Source organism: Denticeps clupeoides, chromosome 14 (genome assembly GCF_900700375.1).
Source record: "Denticeps clupeoides chromosome 14, fDenClu1.1, whole genome shotgun sequence".
In the NCBI taxonomy this organism is placed as follows: Eukaryota; Metazoa; Chordata; class Actinopteri; order Clupeiformes; family Denticipitidae; genus Denticeps; species Denticeps clupeoides.
The window spans coordinates 11,307,878-11,327,776 of record NC_041720.1 but is presented as its reverse complement, the minus strand read 5'-3'; the positions used below and the strand labels follow the sequence as shown (position 1 = coordinate 11,327,776).

Below are 19,899 nucleotides of genomic sequence, written 5' to 3'. Positions count from 1 at the left end.
TTGTATACAGCAGTAATATTCTACAATCATTCCAAGCTAACGGTGAAGGATCAGCCATGTTACACTGAAAAAAGAAAACAATGTCTCAATTTAAGTAAAAAATTAAGTAATCTGTCCAAACTAATATTTTATAATTTGACGTAATGTGAATAAACCAACAAACATACCTCAGTAACATTATAGTAATGTAAAAAAAAAAACAATTCACCCATAAGCATAAATTAGTCATCTTAGTTTAAAAAAGCATACTAATATTTTTTTAATTACCATAATGAGAAAACAGATGACATTACACATTAAACAGATGACAGCTACAGTTTACGTTTTTCAGCGTAGAGGGACTGGATGAGCCAATAAAAAACTATAATCAAATTAACTATAATCTTGACCTACACTGTGGACCTGGATGAACCACAACCTGTCTGTAATCTCAAGGACAGTAGTCTAGAGAAATTTTAATAAAGAAGAATTTAAGATTTTTTCTATTTTAATTATGTCATACTCCACCTCTGAAAGATTTCCTGATGATTCTTTAGTTTCTCTCTGACCTCAGAACCATTATGACTCATGGCCTTCACATCATTTCTCAGAGTTTCCATGGCCCCAGGGCCCACTAAAGCCTCCAGATTGGAGCCCAGGGCCTTGATTTCTTGCATCCAAACCATGAAGGTCTGCTCTTGTCCTTGGATATCATTCAGTTCTCTTAATTTCTCCTCCATGTTCTCAAAATCCTCTTGTGGGTTGTCTTCAATGAAAGCTGTTGCCTTGTCTAGCCATTGCTGTGCTGATGTGACGATAGGGTGATAAACCTGGAGCAGAGATAAGAGCTGCCTAAGGTACATCTGCAGTAAAAGAGAAGTGAGAAGTGAGAACAGTAAATGCCAGTAACCCGAACAAATTGAAACACAGAGAGGTTTTAATGAAATTTACCTGTTTTGAGGCAAGCGTTTGCTGCACCTCTGATTCTAGTTTCATAATCTCCTCAACACTGGCGTTACAATCTTCAGGCCACTGTTCATCATGGTCGATGAATCTTTGTCTTTTGTTTTTACTTATTGCACCAACAATCCTCAACCTGGATTTAATCTCTTCCTGCATAGTTTGTGTCCTCCTCAGCTTGTCCTCAACTCTTTCTGCTGTCAACTCTGATGCATCTAAAGAACAGCTGAGGTTATCGCTTAATTTCTGAAAGAAGACCAAAGTCTTTGCGATCTCATTCTGGGGGGCGTCATTATGTACGACGTTACGCTCACAAGCAGCAATTTGCTCTTTCACCTCGGACTGAAGGCCTAAAATCTCTTTTTGCAATGCAGACACCTGGGTCTGGAGAAATGTTGTTTGTGGGTAAGGGCTAAGATCAGTCAGCTTCTTGAGACGGGATTCAACCACCTCCAGCGAGTCGACTTGAGCGTAAAGGCTGCCTAAACTCTCAGTAGTGCTGAGTTGTGAATCCTTTAGTTGAACCACCTCCTCCTTGACAGTCTTCAACTCAGTATCAAGCCTTTCCACCATTGTTTTTTGACCAGCCAAGGTTGATAGAGTTTTGTCCAGCTCAATAACTTTTTGTTTAATATGGTGCTTTAATCTACTGTGGAGGTTCACCACCCGGTCCACAACCTCAGTTTTGCAAGGTTGACCTATACTATGCGTCTTATCTGCCCTTAATCTCAGATCTTTCAAAGCTGAGTCTAAGTTTTCAAGGCCTGTGAGGAGATCTTGGAACTCACATTGCAGTCTTTGAGCATCTTCAGTTTTGCTGACATTCTGCTTCTCTAATTCTTCAGACTGCTCTTGCAGTTCCCACACTGCCTTCTTTGTCATCTCAATAAAGCAATCGTAGTTTCGACGTTCCAACATTATCTGCTGCACCCTATCACATTTCTCTTTGGCTAACACCAAAATGCCATTGTATTGCTGTGGAAGTGCATTGAGCTTCTCATCCAGGTAGCAATGGTCCACCTCATTTAAAGTGGGCAGTATCTCTTGCCCAGCCCTTTGCACAATAAGCAATAGGTTCTCATATTCTGAAGCCTGCTCTAACACTTGCTGGTACCTTCTCAAAAATGTCTGCAGCATTGCTTCATTTGCAGTCAGATCAATTTCAGGAAACGTGACTGATTCTGTCTGCTTCAGCCAATTGCATGTCTTGTCTAAATCCATCTTGAAGTACTTCCTGGCCACCAGTGCCTTCTCAAGTTCCTGTAAGCGCTGTGTGCACCTCTGGAAAGCATTCTCAAAAGTGCCTTGGAGCTCTTGGAGTATGCTGAGAGTCTCAGCCTTTTCCTCTTCTGTGGTGTCTTTCACTAAATCTCTTCCCTGTGCCCAGAGGGAGGTCAGCTCTCCTTGATAAGCCTTCAGGCTGCCGAGTATATTCCTGCATGTCCATACCTGCTTAGAGAGGTCATCTGGGAGGAGTGCTATATGCTTATGCATCAGCACCTTACCCTCTTGCTGTTGGATCCATTCAACTGCCCTGCTAAGAGCCTGGAGGAAAAGTGCCCGCTCTGTGAAAGCCTTGCTAAGGTACTTCCGCCGCTGGGTCACCTTGGACCCCAGAGCCTCCACCTCAGCTTGGGCTTCTTGAATGAGAGCTTGCAGCTTCCTTCTCTCACTAAGGCCCAGTCGTGGGGCCATGTCATCTGCCTCACTCACAACTTGCGTCAGGAGCAACTGCTTGGCTTCCAGCTCAGCACAAATAGTTAAATGATCAAACAAGAAACTCTGGGCAATGTCAGGTGGAGGACTGGTCTTCAGGGCTTCACTGAAAATAGGCTGCTTCTCTTCTGCCCACTCTTGAGCCTCTTTCAGACGATCTACAACACTGTATAGCTCTTTAATAGTACGAGAAGAATCCTGGATTTTCTGCTGGATCACTGCCTCCAGCTGGGTCCAGCGATTCTCCAGTTGGCCCATCTGCTCCTTCACCAGTTCCTTGTCCTCTAGGCTCAGTCGAGGCAAGACCAGCTGCTTCTGTTCCTTTAGGTCTTCCAGGGTACCTCGTTGCTCCTGCAGGTCAGCTGCCAACTTCTTCAAATCTGCCAAGTGCTCAGAAGTGCTCTCGCTGTCAGCCCTGTATAAACAAACAGATAATATCTGATGTGTGAAGCTCCATCAACCAATTCCTGCATTTATTTCAGAATTGTTCTACAACAAAGAAAATTTATGGCAGAATATGTTATGTACTACTTTTACCATTAAAAATGTGATTTTACTTCTTTTACACTTTTCTTTCATTTGCTGCTACCTATTTTCTTCCCGAATCTAAAGCAAATTATATTTATGATGGTTTAAAAATGGTCAATGAACAAATGTATATCATCTACACGCACAAAAGGGTTGTTTGTACTAGGTGTTATTTTAATAATAAATCCTATTGATTTTTTGAATATGAACAACACAGTGTATCCATGTCAAAGTTACAAAAGGAAATGTGTCTTTGCATGTGGAATTAATTCGAGAACAGCAAGGCACAATTCACCAAAAATGAGAAACTGAAGAAAAAAACCCTCCAAAATAATTCAAAGCTGTTTAATTGTTTTTATCTATGTACCTGACTAGGGAGTCCCATTCTCGGGACACCTGGAGAAACAACTCCTCTACAATGGCAACACAATCGTGGTAATCCCCACTCCTCTGCAGATCTTCCTCTCTTTGTCCAACTAGTTCTGCAGCCTTACGCCCAAGCTCCAGCCAGGCCCGACAAAGTCGACCAACCTCCGTCAGTTCTGGGGACTCTTGGCCCAGTGTCAATCTTCTAATGTTTTCCCTCAGTTGGGTCAAGTCTGCCTGCCGGGCTTCAAGCTCTTGGATGAATTCCTTTTTTTGGAAAGACAAGAGGAGTTTATCACTACACTATGTTACCCTTTTGTTTGCATATTGACGTGATGCCAAAGGCAATTGGCAAATGACAGATTATTAGTAAGTGACAAAATGCAAGTACTGGCATAATTCAGGGAATATGTAAATTGGATTTTCACTCAGTTGCATGTTTAGGGGTCATACTGAAGCGCAACAGCATGCAGTAAGCCATGTAATTATGAAAATGGACAGATCAATTCTCAAGACCGTAATTACTGAGACTCAAACAAATTGACTGGGCAAATCATAATTAAATGAACAAGACCTTATAATAAGACATGGAAAAAGCATGCAATCAATGTTTTATTCCTTAAATAGACAACTTTTTTAACACTCCCATCCTTCTATCCAAGTACATCAAGTAGTAATTTTCAATCAAGTACAGTGGTTACAGTGGTTTAAAAAAGTGTAAACATAGTTTACCTGAGACTGATCCAGGATGTTTTGAGCAACTTTGGTCTCCAATTCAGCAGGTCGTCTGGACAGATTCTGAAGGTATTGCTCAGCTTCCTGGAGAGAAACCTCCAGGCCAATCCTCAGGCCCAACATTTCCTTCCAGCTATTCGCTAACTCCTGGGAGCTCAGTAACTTCTCCTCAACCTGGATTTTTTAAAGAGATTTGTCTGAGAACATCTGCTTTAAGATTTTTTCTTTTGCTGCTTGGTTATCTTAAAGTAATATGAATTTAATACATGGTCACATTATCAACATGTTGAAAGAAAGTTGACATGATGGTATATTTGTGAACCACATTGTATGATTGTGGACGTTTGTGGCCTGCGCAAAGTATGACCCTTCACACAGTTACAGTCTGAACTTCATGTGCACTCTCAATGAGATCATACACTCACACACGAACACCTGTCAACCAAGGCTTGAGATGAACTGAGATAAGACTAGCAGGGCCCAGTAAGGCCTAAAAAATTATGCGGAGGTTCGGAATGCCCCTGAACAAGGCCCGACTGTCATAGCTGGATGCACAATGCTTAATTGTAGACTGCTTATAACCACTGCTAACTCAAAAGGCATATGCAGCCTGAAAAAGAATTACATTAAATGTGATTACATTCAGTGAACTCACACACTTAAACTCTATGGGTTTAACTTGTGTATGCATGAAGGAGCACAGATAAATAAGATATTTGATGGAGACGTATATAACACTATAGCACTATACATATATGCATGTTGAATGTTTTAATCTTGAATCTTGTAATCTTGAACACTTATTTGTATGCTGAAGTTATTGAAATACATTATGAATTGATCATTGTTGTATGCCTAAGCACACAAATGCACATAGAAGATACAGGGCTTGTCCTTGAGGCACTCAGAGTGGTGACATGTGACCAAAGATAAGAGAAATGTATAAAAATGAAAGCCCTGATGTGCTGCGGGGCAATTGTCTACAATGATTTCCTGTTGCTTCAATTTATTGATTGAATCTTCAGCAATTACTCCACCACAACATCATCCGTGATCCAGTGACGTACCTGGAGCTTGACATGTTGGATCTCAGTGGCCGACTCTCTCACTGCATTTTCTGAAAGGTCATATGTGGAGCACACCAACTGCAGGTAAGTGCTGGCCTGTTCTTGTAGGGTCCTGTTCTGCTTTACCTACACAGTAGCATGTACGAAGAGAAACTGTATTTTTAAAAAGGCTTTTGAAATTGTTGTAAAGATTTTCTTAGGCAAATATTACAAGTCACCAATATTGACAAGTGGATCATTGATGTTGAAAGATGTAAATGCACACATGTAATCATAAAATAATGCTACACAGACTGCTACATGTCAATCAATGATTTATCTGGACATTTGCTTGGGACTGCACCTGTTTGAGAGATTCCTCCAGAGTGAGAGGTGGATGTTGAGCAGGCTGCAGTTTCTCTTGTACTGTAGAGAGCCAGGCCTGGCACTGCTGCAGGGTGTCCTGAAGACATACATGCCTCTGGAGTTCTCGGTCCAGGCTCTGGTAGACCTGGTGAAAATTTTTTTTTTATGTTTAACATTTCTGTTCATTTAAATCGGGATACTAATATAGTGACTTTAGTATATTTAAATAGTAGTGTTACTGTAAAAAAATTTAAGCAAATTACCCACTTCAAAATATCCCAACCTATCCAAAACTTGGCTTAGTTCCATATCTAATAAAAAGGCCAATTTGACAGGTGTTGAATGTTGTGGCATTCTTAATCCATGCAGAAGGAAAATGGCAGACACTGACTGACATTCTTAATACAAAAGCTCTAGAGGCGGTGGACAGGCAATGACGGGAGAGTCTTGGCAGAGGGCTTGTCAGGTTGGCAGAGTCAGACACTTTGCTGGCACTTCAGACTGGGCAGCAAGGTGGCTGGATTAAGAGGCTGGCGCTACTATGGCAAAACCAGACAATGTTCCCTGAGGGGGGCTGGGCCCTTGTCGGGGGAGCACTATGAATGTACAGGACTGTGCTGAGTGAAATAGTTTGTTTAGTGACTCTGGGTTCAAAGAGTCTATTCACTGCTCTTTTGTACATCTGCAATGGCTAGTTGGCAGGATTAGAAGGGCGGTGCTGAGCTGGTGGGACCAAGCTGAATAGCAAAGGTGTGATTACTTGGCTGCATTCAATGGAATGAGAGTTGGGTTTTCTTTAATACAAAATGGAGCTGACGCAATCCAGCCTGTTTTTTGTGAATAGGTTGTTTAGCAGGTATCAAATATGCAGGGTCATTAAAAAAGAAAAGATCTTGGCACATAATGTTACTTTTGGGATTTTAGAGCAGAAGTGAAAACTGGCATAGTCTGCTGAATGGCAGTATACTGAAAAGAAGCATTAGGGTGGCATGTTAGACCTGAATTGGCAGAAAATGGGAAAGCTGGCAAACAGGGCATTACTGGCAGTGTTTGTGCGTGGGTTGATGCAGTGGCTGGGTTGGTACTCACGCGCTGGGCCGTGCTGCAGATGGCAGAATAACTGTCCCTGGTGCCCTGCTGGTGGCTGTGGACCTGCTGACGAAGCCGAGACTGGACCCGCTCGCTGCAGCCCGAAACAAGGGCATCTCCACTCTCCTTCAGCCTAGCCAGACGCTCCTCAAAACCGGCAATCTCTTCCATGATCGCCTATGATGAATCAAAATAATTATAATCTGTCAATTATTCTTAAAGAATGTTAGTAAATATAGTAGTAAGATGCCTGACTTTTATAGACATGCATGATGCCCATGTGCCTGATTTCAAACTTATCACACACATAGCTACCTTAAAAACACTGGAAAAGCATGCATAAAGGAGGTCATGTGAATCATCCCTAACAGCATTTATTGCTTTCATCATATATCATGGCCCCACTGCAATACCTGCCCACTTAGGGAACCACTGTGATGACCACACTGGGTACCTTGTGTCTGGCCACCTGCTGAGTGGCTGCCTCCAGGCTGCCCCCCTGCAAGGGGTCAGGGGTCACCATTCTGCTCGACATTTGCAACAGCCACCGTTCAACGTCCTGCAGCTCCTTAAAATACACTTCCTGTTCTTTAACCTGCTCCTCCACCTTTTGCACATTGACCTTGAAAACAGACATATCCATTTAGTGCATTTGTGTTAGAGTTTTTTTTAACCATAGTATTGCAAACTGTGGTTGATTCTCACCTTAGCAGCACTGCAAAGGTCTTTGTAGTCGGTCTGTAGTCTCTCTATGTTTTGTCGGATGGAAGGGCATTGAAAAGCATCTTGCAGGGATTGTCCCTTCTCCACCACTGACCTCACAGCTGATGCCCGGGAGAGTGCAGTCTGCTGCAGAGACTTTGAGAGAAGTCAGTTAAAGGTGTGTTTCAATGTCCATTATGTCAGAGGAAATACACAACATTTATTTGTATCTGATCCAACTTTTTCGTGATTCAATACAGAAAGGTCATAGTGGAAATCAGATCTCAGAGTGATAAAATGTTTTTAAATGTTTAATAAAGAACTGAATACAATTGCACTGCTTCATAAAAAACGTAAGTGTGATATGTTAGACATTGGTCTACCTTGTACTTGGCCAGCTGGGCCTTACGCTGGTAGAGTTCAGATTTCGGCTCTACGGAGGTGCTTAGCAGTGCCTTGGTGTCCTCCACCCACTGGGCCTGAGCCTTGTACCTGTCGTGAAATTCCTTATGGAGCAGCACACTCTTCTCCAGAGCACTGTGCTCAGCTCTCAGAGCGACTGTTAGCTCCTCGAGTTGGGCTATCCGGGACTCCACCTCCCCTTCTAGTCTTTCGGCTCCATGTGCATCGAGGAAGGCTGCAGCTCTTTCTGCACGCTCACGAAGGGCTTTCAGGAGGGCATGACCCTGGTCCATGTCACTTTGGAGTGTCTGGAAGACAAAAATATCTCATCAGATTATCACACACTAAAATAAGTGTTTCATTAAGGCCACCATGAGCTTTGGAATAGCATGATATAGCATGAATATAACCAATTATTGTATAAATATTTGTTTATTTTTTGATGTGCACCAGTACGTCCCAATTCACTTGCAATGAAATATTAGTGTTACTACTGCAGTAACATTTGCCAGTAACATTTCATCCAGGTATACATCATGGATGCCACAGCAGGACTAGACACTGAATTTGGAAAAAGGTAAAAAAAGTGGACCATTTTTAGAGTTCACTCTAAACATCTCATGGAAGCCTTTTCATGAATGGTGAGCTGGCAATAGCTCCCCCATAATTTAAAATATGGCAATAAAAAACAAAATGTAATGTTTGTATTTAGACTGCCATCACATAACCCTGTACCAAGGGTTTCTAAACTAAATAGATACCTTGTTTTTTACTTTTGTGAAGACCTTTGTCATCTGACAGTTACAGACAGCACTTTCTAATCATTTGAATTTGGCCAATAAAGGGTCTTGCAGGTTGTGAAAACACAACAAAAGAGGTGCACCAAACTCAGGCTTAAATCACTTTCCCTTCATGCTGAGCTTGCTTTTATTTTCGGGTTCTGTAACCTTCTCTACACACTGACCACCTGAGGCTTTTGGAGAGGGAAGTTCTTTGGCAAGGATCTCTTTGAAACCTGTCGGGTCCGCTGACACCTGCGCTGAGAGGTGCCTGGCCAGGCGGCACGAGCTGTGTGAAAGCAGATCCCAATTACTGTCTCCCATAAATGGGTCTGCAGCAGCGGGGTTTCCCAGGAAACAGGCGCTCGGCCCCCACCTTCCACGCGTGTGGTTCCTCTATATGCTATTGGCCACCTTTCATCTAACCATTGTTTCAGGAACGGAGGGAACATAATGACTCTGGGCTCTGCCATGTCTGCGGCTACCAGATCGCTAACTGCCTCGGTGCACAGTGTGATCCGACTCTACGCAACGTTAATAACCACCCATGCAGACAAAGGGGGAGTGACTGGGGTACAGTATATAGTGTGTCAGTATTCAGTAGGACATTGTGTCACAGCCTGTTCCTCTGGAAAAGCAATATCTGCAGCCTGATCCTTTTAAAGCTATCATTTCAATATTTCCATTATCCCGCTGTTAAGAATGCACTTTGGGGATTGCATTTATTGCAGCCATGAATTTGTTTTCTGTATTGTGCTTAGGGCTATGGATGTATTTGCTAGGACAGGACAACACATTAATGAAGTTGTAAATAGATTTTCATAATAATAATTATAATATTTAACACAATTAAAACTATGCACTATAAACAGGATTTACAAATAGTTGTAGAGCAAGTCTTTTAATAATTTGCACATAAAACACAATCTTCATGATGAATCCTCATGATAACGAAATTTATATGAAACTTCATATGTAAACATGATATTTTGAATGTGTGTGGACGTGCATCTGTGCCCGTACTTGTGCACAGACGGTCTTTCACCCACAGCGTCTGTGCACAGACATTGATCCCCAAAAACTGGATTATGGTAAAGCCTGGGCAGATGTGTGTTTGTGTGTGTGTGTGTGTGTGTGTGTGTGTATGATGGAGAGAAACTGAAAGAAACATGAGTCTATGAGAGAAAAAGAGTTTGTGTGTGCATAATATGAGAGTGTGTAATGGTGAGCGGCAAGGGCATAGCATCAATTACAGCGTCTGTCCCAGCAGGTTGCGGAGGCTCGGCAGTTCTTCATCCACCCGCTCGCTGTGGGGAGGCTGATTGGACGGGGAGGGAGAAAGTGAGAGGGGGAGGGACGGGGGGCTCAATCCAGAGAACTGCCTCCAGAGTGGCCGCCGCTTTGTCTTCATAAAGATTCGATCGATACTCCCGCTTCACACCTCCCTACTCGGACAACTCGCGGCCGGCCAAGTCATCCCAACACAGAGAAACTGTGCCAAATCTACTGAGGCAAATTATATTTACAACACTGTATGTGTGTGTGTGTGTGTGTGTGTGATGGCCAATATATTGTCAGCTTATGTGTTTTACTTGGCTCGCAAAAGTGAGCAATGGAAGATGAAATTAGGGTGTTAATTTAATCAACCTGATTTGTTTAATTTATGAATCTTTATTCTTCATTAATCACGTACAATACTTGTATACTTGTATAAATACTTGTAAATCGATATAGGTTAATTGCATGTCGCAATTATTCTATTATCTATTATCTATAAAATTCTAATATGTTTGCAGACAGCGAGTTTAAAAAAATTGCATCACCAATCTAGTAAGATAATTAAGCCTGATAATTTACTTGATGGTCTGCAATCACGCACCTCTATTTTCTTCATGTTTTTCTCCAGGGCAACACTGTCCAGTCCTTCACTGGTCACTGTGGCAGCAGCAAAGTTCTTCTGTGAAGTGTTCAGCCAGGTTGAAAAGACAGCACAAGCGACCTCAGCCTCTTCAATGCTACTGACTTCTTCTTCAAGCTGCTTGATGGTCTCCTTCACAAAGCACACAGAGTTGAATACATGAATACACACATGAGAGTAAGATCTGCCATATATCACATATATGAAATCCCAAACCCCATAATTTTCCCATAGTTTGTAAAAGGTTAATTAATATAGTTCAATTTTTGTTATAGTACAGGCAACAGTGCAATTTGCTAACTTCACAAACATCCCTATGTCAAATGTTAATAAAGTATTGATTTACTGATTGATTTAGTGTTTGTGCAGAATTTGCAGAATTTAATTACATGTATAGTAAAAAATACAGAAAGTCTACACAGCTTTGTTATCCTTTTGTTCTTTGAGCTCCAATCCAATATTGTTTTCCATCTGCAGACTTTGCTTATAGGGGGTCATTAATATGTTTACAGAGGTGTGTAAATCCAACGTCCTGAAGCAGAACTCCAAAAGTAAAAAAAATACAGCGTTACCACAGTGGTATATAGTACCTTATATAGTAAGTTTCTATACCTTTCTGGTCCTTACATACAGAAGATGTATCATTGTTACAAACAGACATTAGAGAAATACTTTTATTCTGGCTCAAGTCTATGATCTGGCCCAAAAGGAGCCAATATTGTAAAACATCTATTATGGGGAAAAATGAAAAGCAGAGTCCATTACACACTTGACTGTAATCCTAAATCCCATGTCCATTCAAATTCCGGGTGAGGATCCCCCCCCTCCCTTTCACATCGCGGCGTTTTGAGCCATCGCTCACTTGACATGCATATCCCAGAGCGGGCGGCTCCAATTAACGTTTGTGCTGAGTGCACACCTCTGCAGTAGGGCCCGAGCTGTGGTGCGGTAACAGCTCTTGACTGCGGCACATATGGCGGCCTGTCATTTTCCCACAGAATAATTACACACATCTCGCGGGATCGGGATGCACGTGAGGAGAGGTGTTAGAGCAGGTGTAAAAATCAATCCCTCCGTTGCCAAGGCAGCAGCGGCTCATGCCAGGCGAAAGATCGGCTCTCGTACCTTTTAATTACAAGCCTAAGCCTCAGCCTGAAGCGGCCATTGATTTCTCTCATGTTAGGTCTTCACACCAGGATGTAGGAAATGAAGAGGCTCAGTTTGACTGGGCTGAACTGTTTTCAAAAGGGAAATTAGGCTCATCTCTGTTTGGCAGGGGAGCAGCACAGTTTACAGAAAACAAAATTAACGGGAAAACTGACGACCATAAAAATAAACTATGACAGATGAAGGCTGACATGGGAGCAGGGATGAGATATGATTTGGAGATGGAATTTCACACGGCATAACAAAGTAGAACAACAATGCATTCAGTGTTTCCGGCACAAAAACAATGTTTTAGAAGGCAATTAACCAGGTAATTAAAATCTATTATTTAGAATATGGACCCATCAATCATGTTTCTAAAATGGCTTTTTCATTGAACACACACACAAATTCAAAACACCAAACAGTGTTTCAGAGTGTAATTAACCATGATGAGAAAGTAACTTGTTTGTAAGTATTTCTGTTATAAATGGGAGGAGCTCATTAGAATGATAGTCATGCTATAAGGGGTTTCTCACCATCAGCTGCAAGAGAAGGCTGTGGTAACGTGTAGTGAGCTGGGTGACTCTGATGCTGATCTGCCCGTTGATGTGGGTCTCTTCCAGGACCTGTTGGCCAAGTAGACCAAGGTTGTCGACCTCAGCCTGGTAGCGCAGAGCCTCTGCCTGAAACCGCTACACAGACAGAGAAAACAGTTTTGCTGCTATTCATGGTGCTCATGATATCACATGATCTCGCCTATAAAACCATACCTTTATCTGCTGTAGCTGAAGCTCTTTGGTAGCTCGGTCAGACCGCCTGTGTTTGCGCAGGTTGGTTTTTGACTCTATGTCCAGCAGCCACTCATCCAGGCACTGAAACCTCAGCTCCATCTGCCTCAGCTTGCTCAAGGCGGTGTCCAGTTGGGCCTTGGTCTCACTCAGACGGGTCTGGTATCCTTGCCACTCCCGCTGCACGGTCTCCAGAGCCCGGTCCTCGATCTGTGGGCTGCCCCATGGAATGACCCTCTCTCGGCTGGCCAGCACAGTGTTGAGCATCATCTGTCCCTGAGAGCAGTGGCTGCGTAGCTCCTGGAGGCAAATTGGTTTAGTTTACTTTACTTTACTTTACTTTACTTTACTTTATTTAGCAGACGCTTTTATCCAAAGCGACTTACAAGAGGAAGACACCAGCAATTCTCGTTCGATTTCTATAGAATATTGAGTTTACAAACTAAGAGCCCTGATAAGGCTCAGACTTGTCAGTGAAGAGCATGCTCAGAGATTGTTAGGTGCTAGACGAAGAAAAATTATAATGTATTTATACATTTTTGTAAGACAAATATCAAATAAAGGGTAAATAAATAAATAATTTCTTTTTTTAAAAGCTGTTTCCTTAGTGGTAATTAATATAACATATGTACAAGCAACATTACAAGCTGACAAAAACATTGTCGTTGTCAACCATTTCAACGTTATCCTTGTATTGACAATAAATATTTGATTCTGCTTTGTGAGTAATTACACACCCAGATGTACTTCAATACATAGAGCGATAATCCTTTAAAATCTTTACTCAGCAGTCAGCACCAACAAAAAAAAAAACAATTCTTCTTCTAGAATTGACCTGCAACTCCTTCAGTGTGTCCTCCAGAGCCGTTGTGTCCCCCTCCGAGTGAGAGATGCACCCCAGACTCTCCTGTTCCTGCTCCAGCCAGTCTTCAAACATGTGCAGACCCCGTTGGTACTCTTGGTGGGCCAAAACTAACTCCTCCGCCTTGCAAACAGCATCCTGAAACACGAGAAGAGTGCATCACTAAACACAAAATGCAAACATTTAATCTGTATAACAATATATACGCTCACACACACATATGTATGAATTACAGGAGGAATATTTGGGTAATTACCTTGACCTTGTCTTTGATAGCCACATATTGTACCTTTAACTTCAGGACTTCTGCCTGAGTTACAGCGTGCTCTGCCATGCTAGAGCCTTTAGAGGCGATGGTCTCCAAAGGACTGCTGTGACTCAAGACTTCTTCGTAGAGAAGCTACATGAGCCGGAGCAGATTGAAAACTCATTACCACCACACAAAAACTCATTACCACTCTCACTGCAGGTTTCTACCTGTTTTCAGCGAGACAATTATCCAAATTTAGGCCCTCACTGTGACATCAACCCAACCCCCAGCATCAATCCAGAAGGGCAGAGAAAAACAGTCCTATATAGTAATTTTTTAATATATGGATCATGCACCATTATTAAAAAAAGACTTGAGCTAAAAATATCTTTAATTAGGACACAACCCAAAGACCTACCACAGGGGAAAAAATGGAATATTAGTAGACAATATGAGATACTGGCAGCATACCTTTGCTTTAGCCAGATTTGCAGTCTTGTCTCTCATCTCTGAATACTGCCTGTCTGTGTTCGACAAAATCTCATCTACCCGTTCCATCCAGCTGACAAACTGGGACACGTCCTCTTGGTAACTGGTCCAGTGGGAGAGGGCGTCTTCCAGCCGGCTGTAGTCACAGAAAATGGTAGGGTTTCAGTTTCCCCTGGAGGGGGACTGTTCCTGGCTTATTTTTTTAACCCTCTGATGAATGGACTCACACCTCTTTTGATTTATCTGCTGCAGTTAGTGTCTAATGTCTGACCTTTTACACTGGATGGAAGCAGAGAGAATGGAGTCCCAGGAATCTTTGAGATCCTGGATCTGCTTGCGGACTCCGGGTACCCCTTCGGTGGAGGTGTTTCGCTGGACAGATTCTCCTCTTGTTATCAGCATCTTCAGTTCAATTTCTTTGACCTGACGTGTTGCAAGCAGGGCCTAGGGACATCACATGAAAAAATAAAAGATGGAAGAGGGCGATATGTCTGGGTTTCATTAGCAGACTAGCTCAGAAGGATTTATGACTGCAGAGAGGTGGGCACCAGCACCTCTAACTGCACCATCCTCTGGTCGAGAATGCTCTTGTCGCCCGAGGGAGCGTTGCAGATCTGCAGGACACGCTCTGCTTCCGAAACCCAGCTCTGCAGCTCGCACAGGCCCAGGGAAAACAGCTGGTGTTCCGTAACCACTCTGTCAATCCGCGAGGCTTTCTCCTAAAGAAGCAGAGAGGAGGATACCTACATGAACTGGCTGACCAACTGGCGGGTGTTGCAGTTCGCAACTTTTTAATTACTTGGCTACGTCTAGTCCACATGTTTAATTAACAGCTCCAGGTGGTAATTCCACACATAATGGGTCTTCGTACGGAAAGGGCGATCCAGGAATAAGCGTGAACTGAAAAATAAATGATCACCATGTATCATCTCTCGGAACTGTCATAGTCATTTAGAATGCGAAATGCCAGTGTCGCTGCCCATTGTACTGCTTTGCTGGCCACAAGCTGCCATTAATCACAGAGGATGCATCGAACAATGAGTGTACAGATTAGACGAAGGTCATTTACATCGTTAGGGGCAAATGGTTCAGAAACTATGGTGCGTGATGTCGAGGAAATTCCCATATTTCTTCTTCTCTGGATAAAAGTACTGTGAAGAGTCAATTAGGCTTGTGTTTATTTTTCTGCTCTATTCATATCAGACCCTAGACATAAGACCAATTAGACTGTAGCAAGAAGTAGTTAATGAGCTTTTTGCATGTTCTTAAGGGTGCATGGGTAATCTTGCAATCTTTAGAAATGTATTTATGTAAATCCTGAGCAAATACTTGACCTGATATTTAGTGACCCACGTGTTACGTCTATCATTGTGTGTTAGATTACTAAATTAACAGGAAATAAAATGCCCTTTAACCAGTCATCCTAACTTACATAGCGAATAAAATCAGTGTCAGAAAACTTCGCTGCAGTGTTCTGTATATTTCCATGGGAACTACAAACCAACAAGGACATTGAAATCATGAAATGGTATACAGCACACACTGAGGTGAGGTGTGGTCTGTTGAGTTGATGTAGGTGGGCTGGTTTACCTTGGTGAGGTTGCTCAGAGCCAGGTACTGTGCAGCGAGCTGGGAGACCTGGTGAACAAAGCCCTTCCCCGCTGCCTGGCCCTCCCAGAGCTGCTGGGCCCTGTCCCTGAGACTGCTCAACTCTGCCTCACGAGAGCCCAACTCTTCCAGCACCGACTGGGGTGAAAGGTCAGGGGTTTGGGTTGCATAAATGACAGGTATACAAAATGCCAAACAGCCAAATATCTAACACAAAACCAGTCACACCACACAGCAATAAAGAGTAGTTAGCATCGGTTATTTTAGACATGGAAGGGTTAAAATGATAAATAAGATGAGGAGATGCAGTTAGGGATGATGGATGCTGAGAGGAAGGCCAACGAGAGAGGAAGAGGTGTGGGGACAGAGAATGGGGGAGGACTGTGGGTTACGTGGGCTGAAACACATTTCAGGTGAGCCAGAGGGAATGTAATTGCTTGCAGCGTAGACAAAAGACCGGCAAAGGAGCTCTCACATTATAAACATAAAAAAAATGTGATTAGTTTGATAGATTTCCTTTTAGGTGTTATCTTTCTAATATTCCAACGCGTTTGTTATCTGTTTTTAGAGGCTTCAGCTGTTATCTTGTCCGTTAGAGCTTGGCTACAGCCCCACAGGAACCCAGCTCTCACAGAAGAGGAAATTAATTAGAAATAAGACAAAATCCACTAACTATTGTGTCAAAGTGCTGAATGGTCTGACTTAGCCAAAGAAATGTGCTTATTTGTCAAATTTCTCTCTATGCCTGCACCACTCCAGAGATTCATAGTAATACAATGCAGGTCAATGTTGCGCCCAAATTCAAGTCACCACATGCCTGTGCTTTATCTGATTTAATTATTATGGTCTTATATGTTGTATGTTGCTCATGAAAGTAATTTAAAATATTATTAATAAATCAAAATATCTATAATCTCGATTAATTCAGAATATATGAAATACCCAATAATAATAATAATAATATTTGGGAAAAATCCGTCCTCAAAGAAGGGTAAATCATAGATGCAGATAGGATTTTAGTGTGGTGTTGCAGTGCAGTTATTACCTGCAATTTGCGAAGCTCTAGTTTCTTGGCTGAGAGGTCATGGAGCCGAGCACTGCTCTCTTGGACTGTAATCGCTGTCGCAGACAGCCAATCCTGCAGAGGCTCAACACTCCCTTCAAAATCCCTCATCCGAGTCTGCAGGTTCTACCAGACAAAAACCCACACGTCGTGCACAACATAATAATCATGCTATTTAAAAAAGCATTCAACATTTAAAATGCTTTGTTCACAGTAAGCACAGTAAGCAGTTATTCGATAGCCTGTGTCCACAGTGCTGTACACCAAAGTTAAATTCTAGGACCATTTTTATTCTTAATTACTTATTATAATCTTAATTTGTTGATGACACCAAGGTCGCAGGTATAGCAGACAAGTTAGCAACAGTGACACTCGGCCGATAATTGCCAGGTCTACTTCACAGGAAAGAAAAAACTAAAAACAAAATCTCACATTTCAGTGCCATTTGATTATTACTCATTAACTTTAAAAATGGATTCAAAGCATCATCCAAACATCCCAGCGATAAAAGACACTGGTGAGAAAATGTGTTTACCTGTAGGGCAGTCTCTCTTTTCTGGAGATCAGACATCAGACTCTCCCAGTCCTCCCTTGCACCAGTGGCTTTGGCCTTGATCGTCTCAGCTCTGTTTGTGTCCACCACCCGACCTAGCTGCTCTGTGTGAGTGAGGACAGCGTTCAGCCGGGCGCGGCCCTGCTCCTCATCTCGCAGGAGCTCCTATGGTTAAAAAAAAACAAAAAAACAACGCACAGACCGTCGCATCACATCACAGGCCACTAACTGCAAGTCTGTGATTCTGGACCACGTGGGGGAAAGGGGAGCAAAAAGCCAACATCATGTCCAGACAGACACAGCCACACCACAAAGACAGCTAACCATCTGTCCACTGGGGACATCCTTTCTTTCTTTTTTTCACCCGACTGAGCTTGAACCCGACATTGACATGGTATAGATGCAATTAACTGTGACAAAGCATGTCAACGGCCATATTGGAGGCTGGTGGGGTCAGCCACGTGGAAACATTGTTCCACATTTACAGTATGCAGGAGGTGTAAATAAATCATGAATCTCTCTTCCTCAAACCTAAAAAAACACTGTGTTTTTTAACCATATATTAAAGCACTGAATAATTTAATCCGGAAGTCACCCTGTGATGCATATTTGTTAAACAAATGTGTCAGTTGTATATTCAGCCCTGTTTTTATCTAAAATAATAACAAAGGTTATGTAAAAAATCTTTTGTGTAATAAATGAAATGTATTTCACAGTGAAATACATCTTATTAAATAGCAGCACATTCATTTTTTAAATAAAGAACATAACAATATTTTCTGGTCGCTTTTGACAGGTATTTGAGCCAGCTCAATATGCAGTGCATGGCACTGAAACAGCAATATTCAGGAATATTCAATATTAACATTTATTATTGTTCAATATTTACATTTATTTTTTAGAACAGTTATAAGTCCTGTCTTTTGCACTATAGGACATATAAATGCAGGTCATTGAGAATCACACGATATTGTACATTGAAAAAGAACGCACAGTGAATTATTAAGCACAGAAACTCCAAAGACCCTAACTCTATTCTTCTTGTCTATAACAGAGAAAAACAGAATGAGTGGTGCAATATGGTTGCCAGTGTTCTGACTCTAAAACTAGCCTGTTGTTTTGCTTGCCAAAGCTCTTCTGATAACCTGCTGTGGGCCCATCACTCAACCTTTGGCTACAGTCCAGTCCTCCCGCCACCCTCTGACTCGGTTGTACCCAGCAGAGGATGAGGCCTCGGCAGGCCTGACGGACGGGCGGGAGCCTCTGCGCCAGGGCGGTTCTTACCTGGATCCTCTGGAGTGCGCTGGAGGCCTCCTGGACGCTCTGGGGGGCGTCAAAGCATTTGGCAGTGCTGACCTTGGCGTTCACCAGCCACTGCTGGAAGTCGCGGAGAGAGGAGCGAAAGCGCTGCTCCAGCAGCTTCTCCTTGTTCTGACACTCCCTGGAGGCACGCAGACTAAGACTGTGCGAAAAAAGAGAGGGGGGTGCGGTGTAAGTAAAGTTGCAATTCCACCATTTCATCTGGAAAGTGAAATGAAAATTTGCTAGAACCGGAGTTAAGCAGGAACAAGAAAAACCTCAAAAGAGAATACCAGATGAAATAACCCAAAAGAAGAGAGGAGTGCAGGTGGGATGAAGAACAAATGGTGAGAAAACGAATTTAAGAGGCCAGTGAAGGTCAGGCAGCTGCGGAGAGTTAAAGAGGAAGAGGCTGAGAGTCGCAGCGAGAGATCAGGGTTCAAGATAAGCATCCCAAGACAGGGCACAGCCGCTTCGCTGTCATGGATTTTCACTGGAGTATAGCGTGTTGGTGTATAAACATCTGATAACAACAGACGAAACACACACACACACACACACAGAAATTCTAATGAAGCTGCGGTAATATTTGTTTTTTGCTGTGACAGACAGAAATGCTAACAAGGGTGCAAGATGCTGCGCTGTCTGCTTCTTTGCTGATGGCTAATTTAACTTAGAAAAATTGTTTGACAAAGGCATGATCTATATTACACAATTAAACAAAACAACATGGCAGTTAATTACTGTCCAATTATTAATAATTCTCCAATTTCATCAGTTTTTTTTTTTCGTTTGTTTTCAGTTCGTTTCTATGAAACTATGAAACTACAGTTTTTACAGTAAGAAACTACAGTTCTTAACAATAAGATAAATTGTTTTATGAAATGAGACATCGGAGTAATCACATTTTGTCACTACTTTTAATTTAATGACAAATTCTATCAATCAGCGGAGCACAGGGGCAACAACAATAAATGAGACAGCATATTAACAGAATAGTAATGAAAAGCACATAACCAATTCAATCATAAAACCTTTATGCTTTATGCTGTACCAGATGGAATTGCAGTGACTACAAACACTATCAGGCCTAATAAGTAACACAAACATTGAAGTTGAGTGAGAAATCCTAATACGATTTTGAATATCCTCCAAAACATGTATAAATGCTGCTCTGAGATGCACAGACTGCTGTGTTATTTGCATCATGGATCATGGAGTCTGGGGTTCACTTCATGTATAAAATACTGAT

The 19,899-nt window shown here is 42.3% G+C and overlaps 1 protein-coding gene across 6 annotated transcripts in view; it reads right to left on the bottom strand.

The window, feature by feature from the left end:
• syne1a (spectrin repeat containing, nuclear envelope 1a) overlaps positions 1-19,899 on the bottom strand; it is a 119,477-nt gene that overhangs the window by 46,461 nt on the left and 53,117 nt on the right. For all 6 annotated transcript variants that reach the window (XM_028953075.1, XM_028953077.1, XM_028953078.1 and 3 more), the window contains 22 exons: positions 18,633-18,810; positions 17,331-17,513; positions 16,778-16,921; positions 15,715-15,870; positions 14,679-14,843; positions 14,396-14,568; positions 14,107-14,260; positions 13,642-13,785; positions 13,359-13,523; positions 12,506-12,823; positions 12,272-12,427; positions 10,548-10,718; positions 7,871-8,197; positions 7,491-7,643; positions 7,240-7,407; positions 6,786-6,962; positions 5,695-5,841; positions 5,352-5,477; positions 4,282-4,458; positions 3,551-3,816; positions 931-3,070; positions 508-842 (listed from right to left, as the gene is read on the bottom strand). In XM_028953075.1, coding sequence (XP_028808908.1) covers positions 508-842; positions 931-3,070; positions 3,551-3,816; positions 4,282-4,458; positions 5,352-5,477; positions 5,695-5,841; positions 6,786-6,962; positions 7,240-7,407; positions 7,491-7,643; positions 7,871-8,197; positions 10,548-10,718; positions 12,272-12,427; positions 12,506-12,823; positions 13,359-13,523; positions 13,642-13,785; positions 14,107-14,260; positions 14,396-14,568; positions 14,679-14,843; positions 15,715-15,870; positions 16,778-16,921; positions 17,331-17,513; positions 18,633-18,810 — 6,123 coding nt within the window. The remainder of the gene's footprint in view (positions 1-507; positions 843-930; positions 3,071-3,550; positions 3,817-4,281; positions 4,459-5,351; positions 5,478-5,694; positions 5,842-6,785; positions 6,963-7,239; positions 7,408-7,490; positions 7,644-7,870; positions 8,198-10,547; positions 10,719-12,271; positions 12,428-12,505; positions 12,824-13,358; positions 13,524-13,641; positions 13,786-14,106; positions 14,261-14,395; positions 14,569-14,678; positions 14,844-15,714; positions 15,871-16,777; positions 16,922-17,330; positions 17,514-18,632; positions 18,811-19,899) is intronic.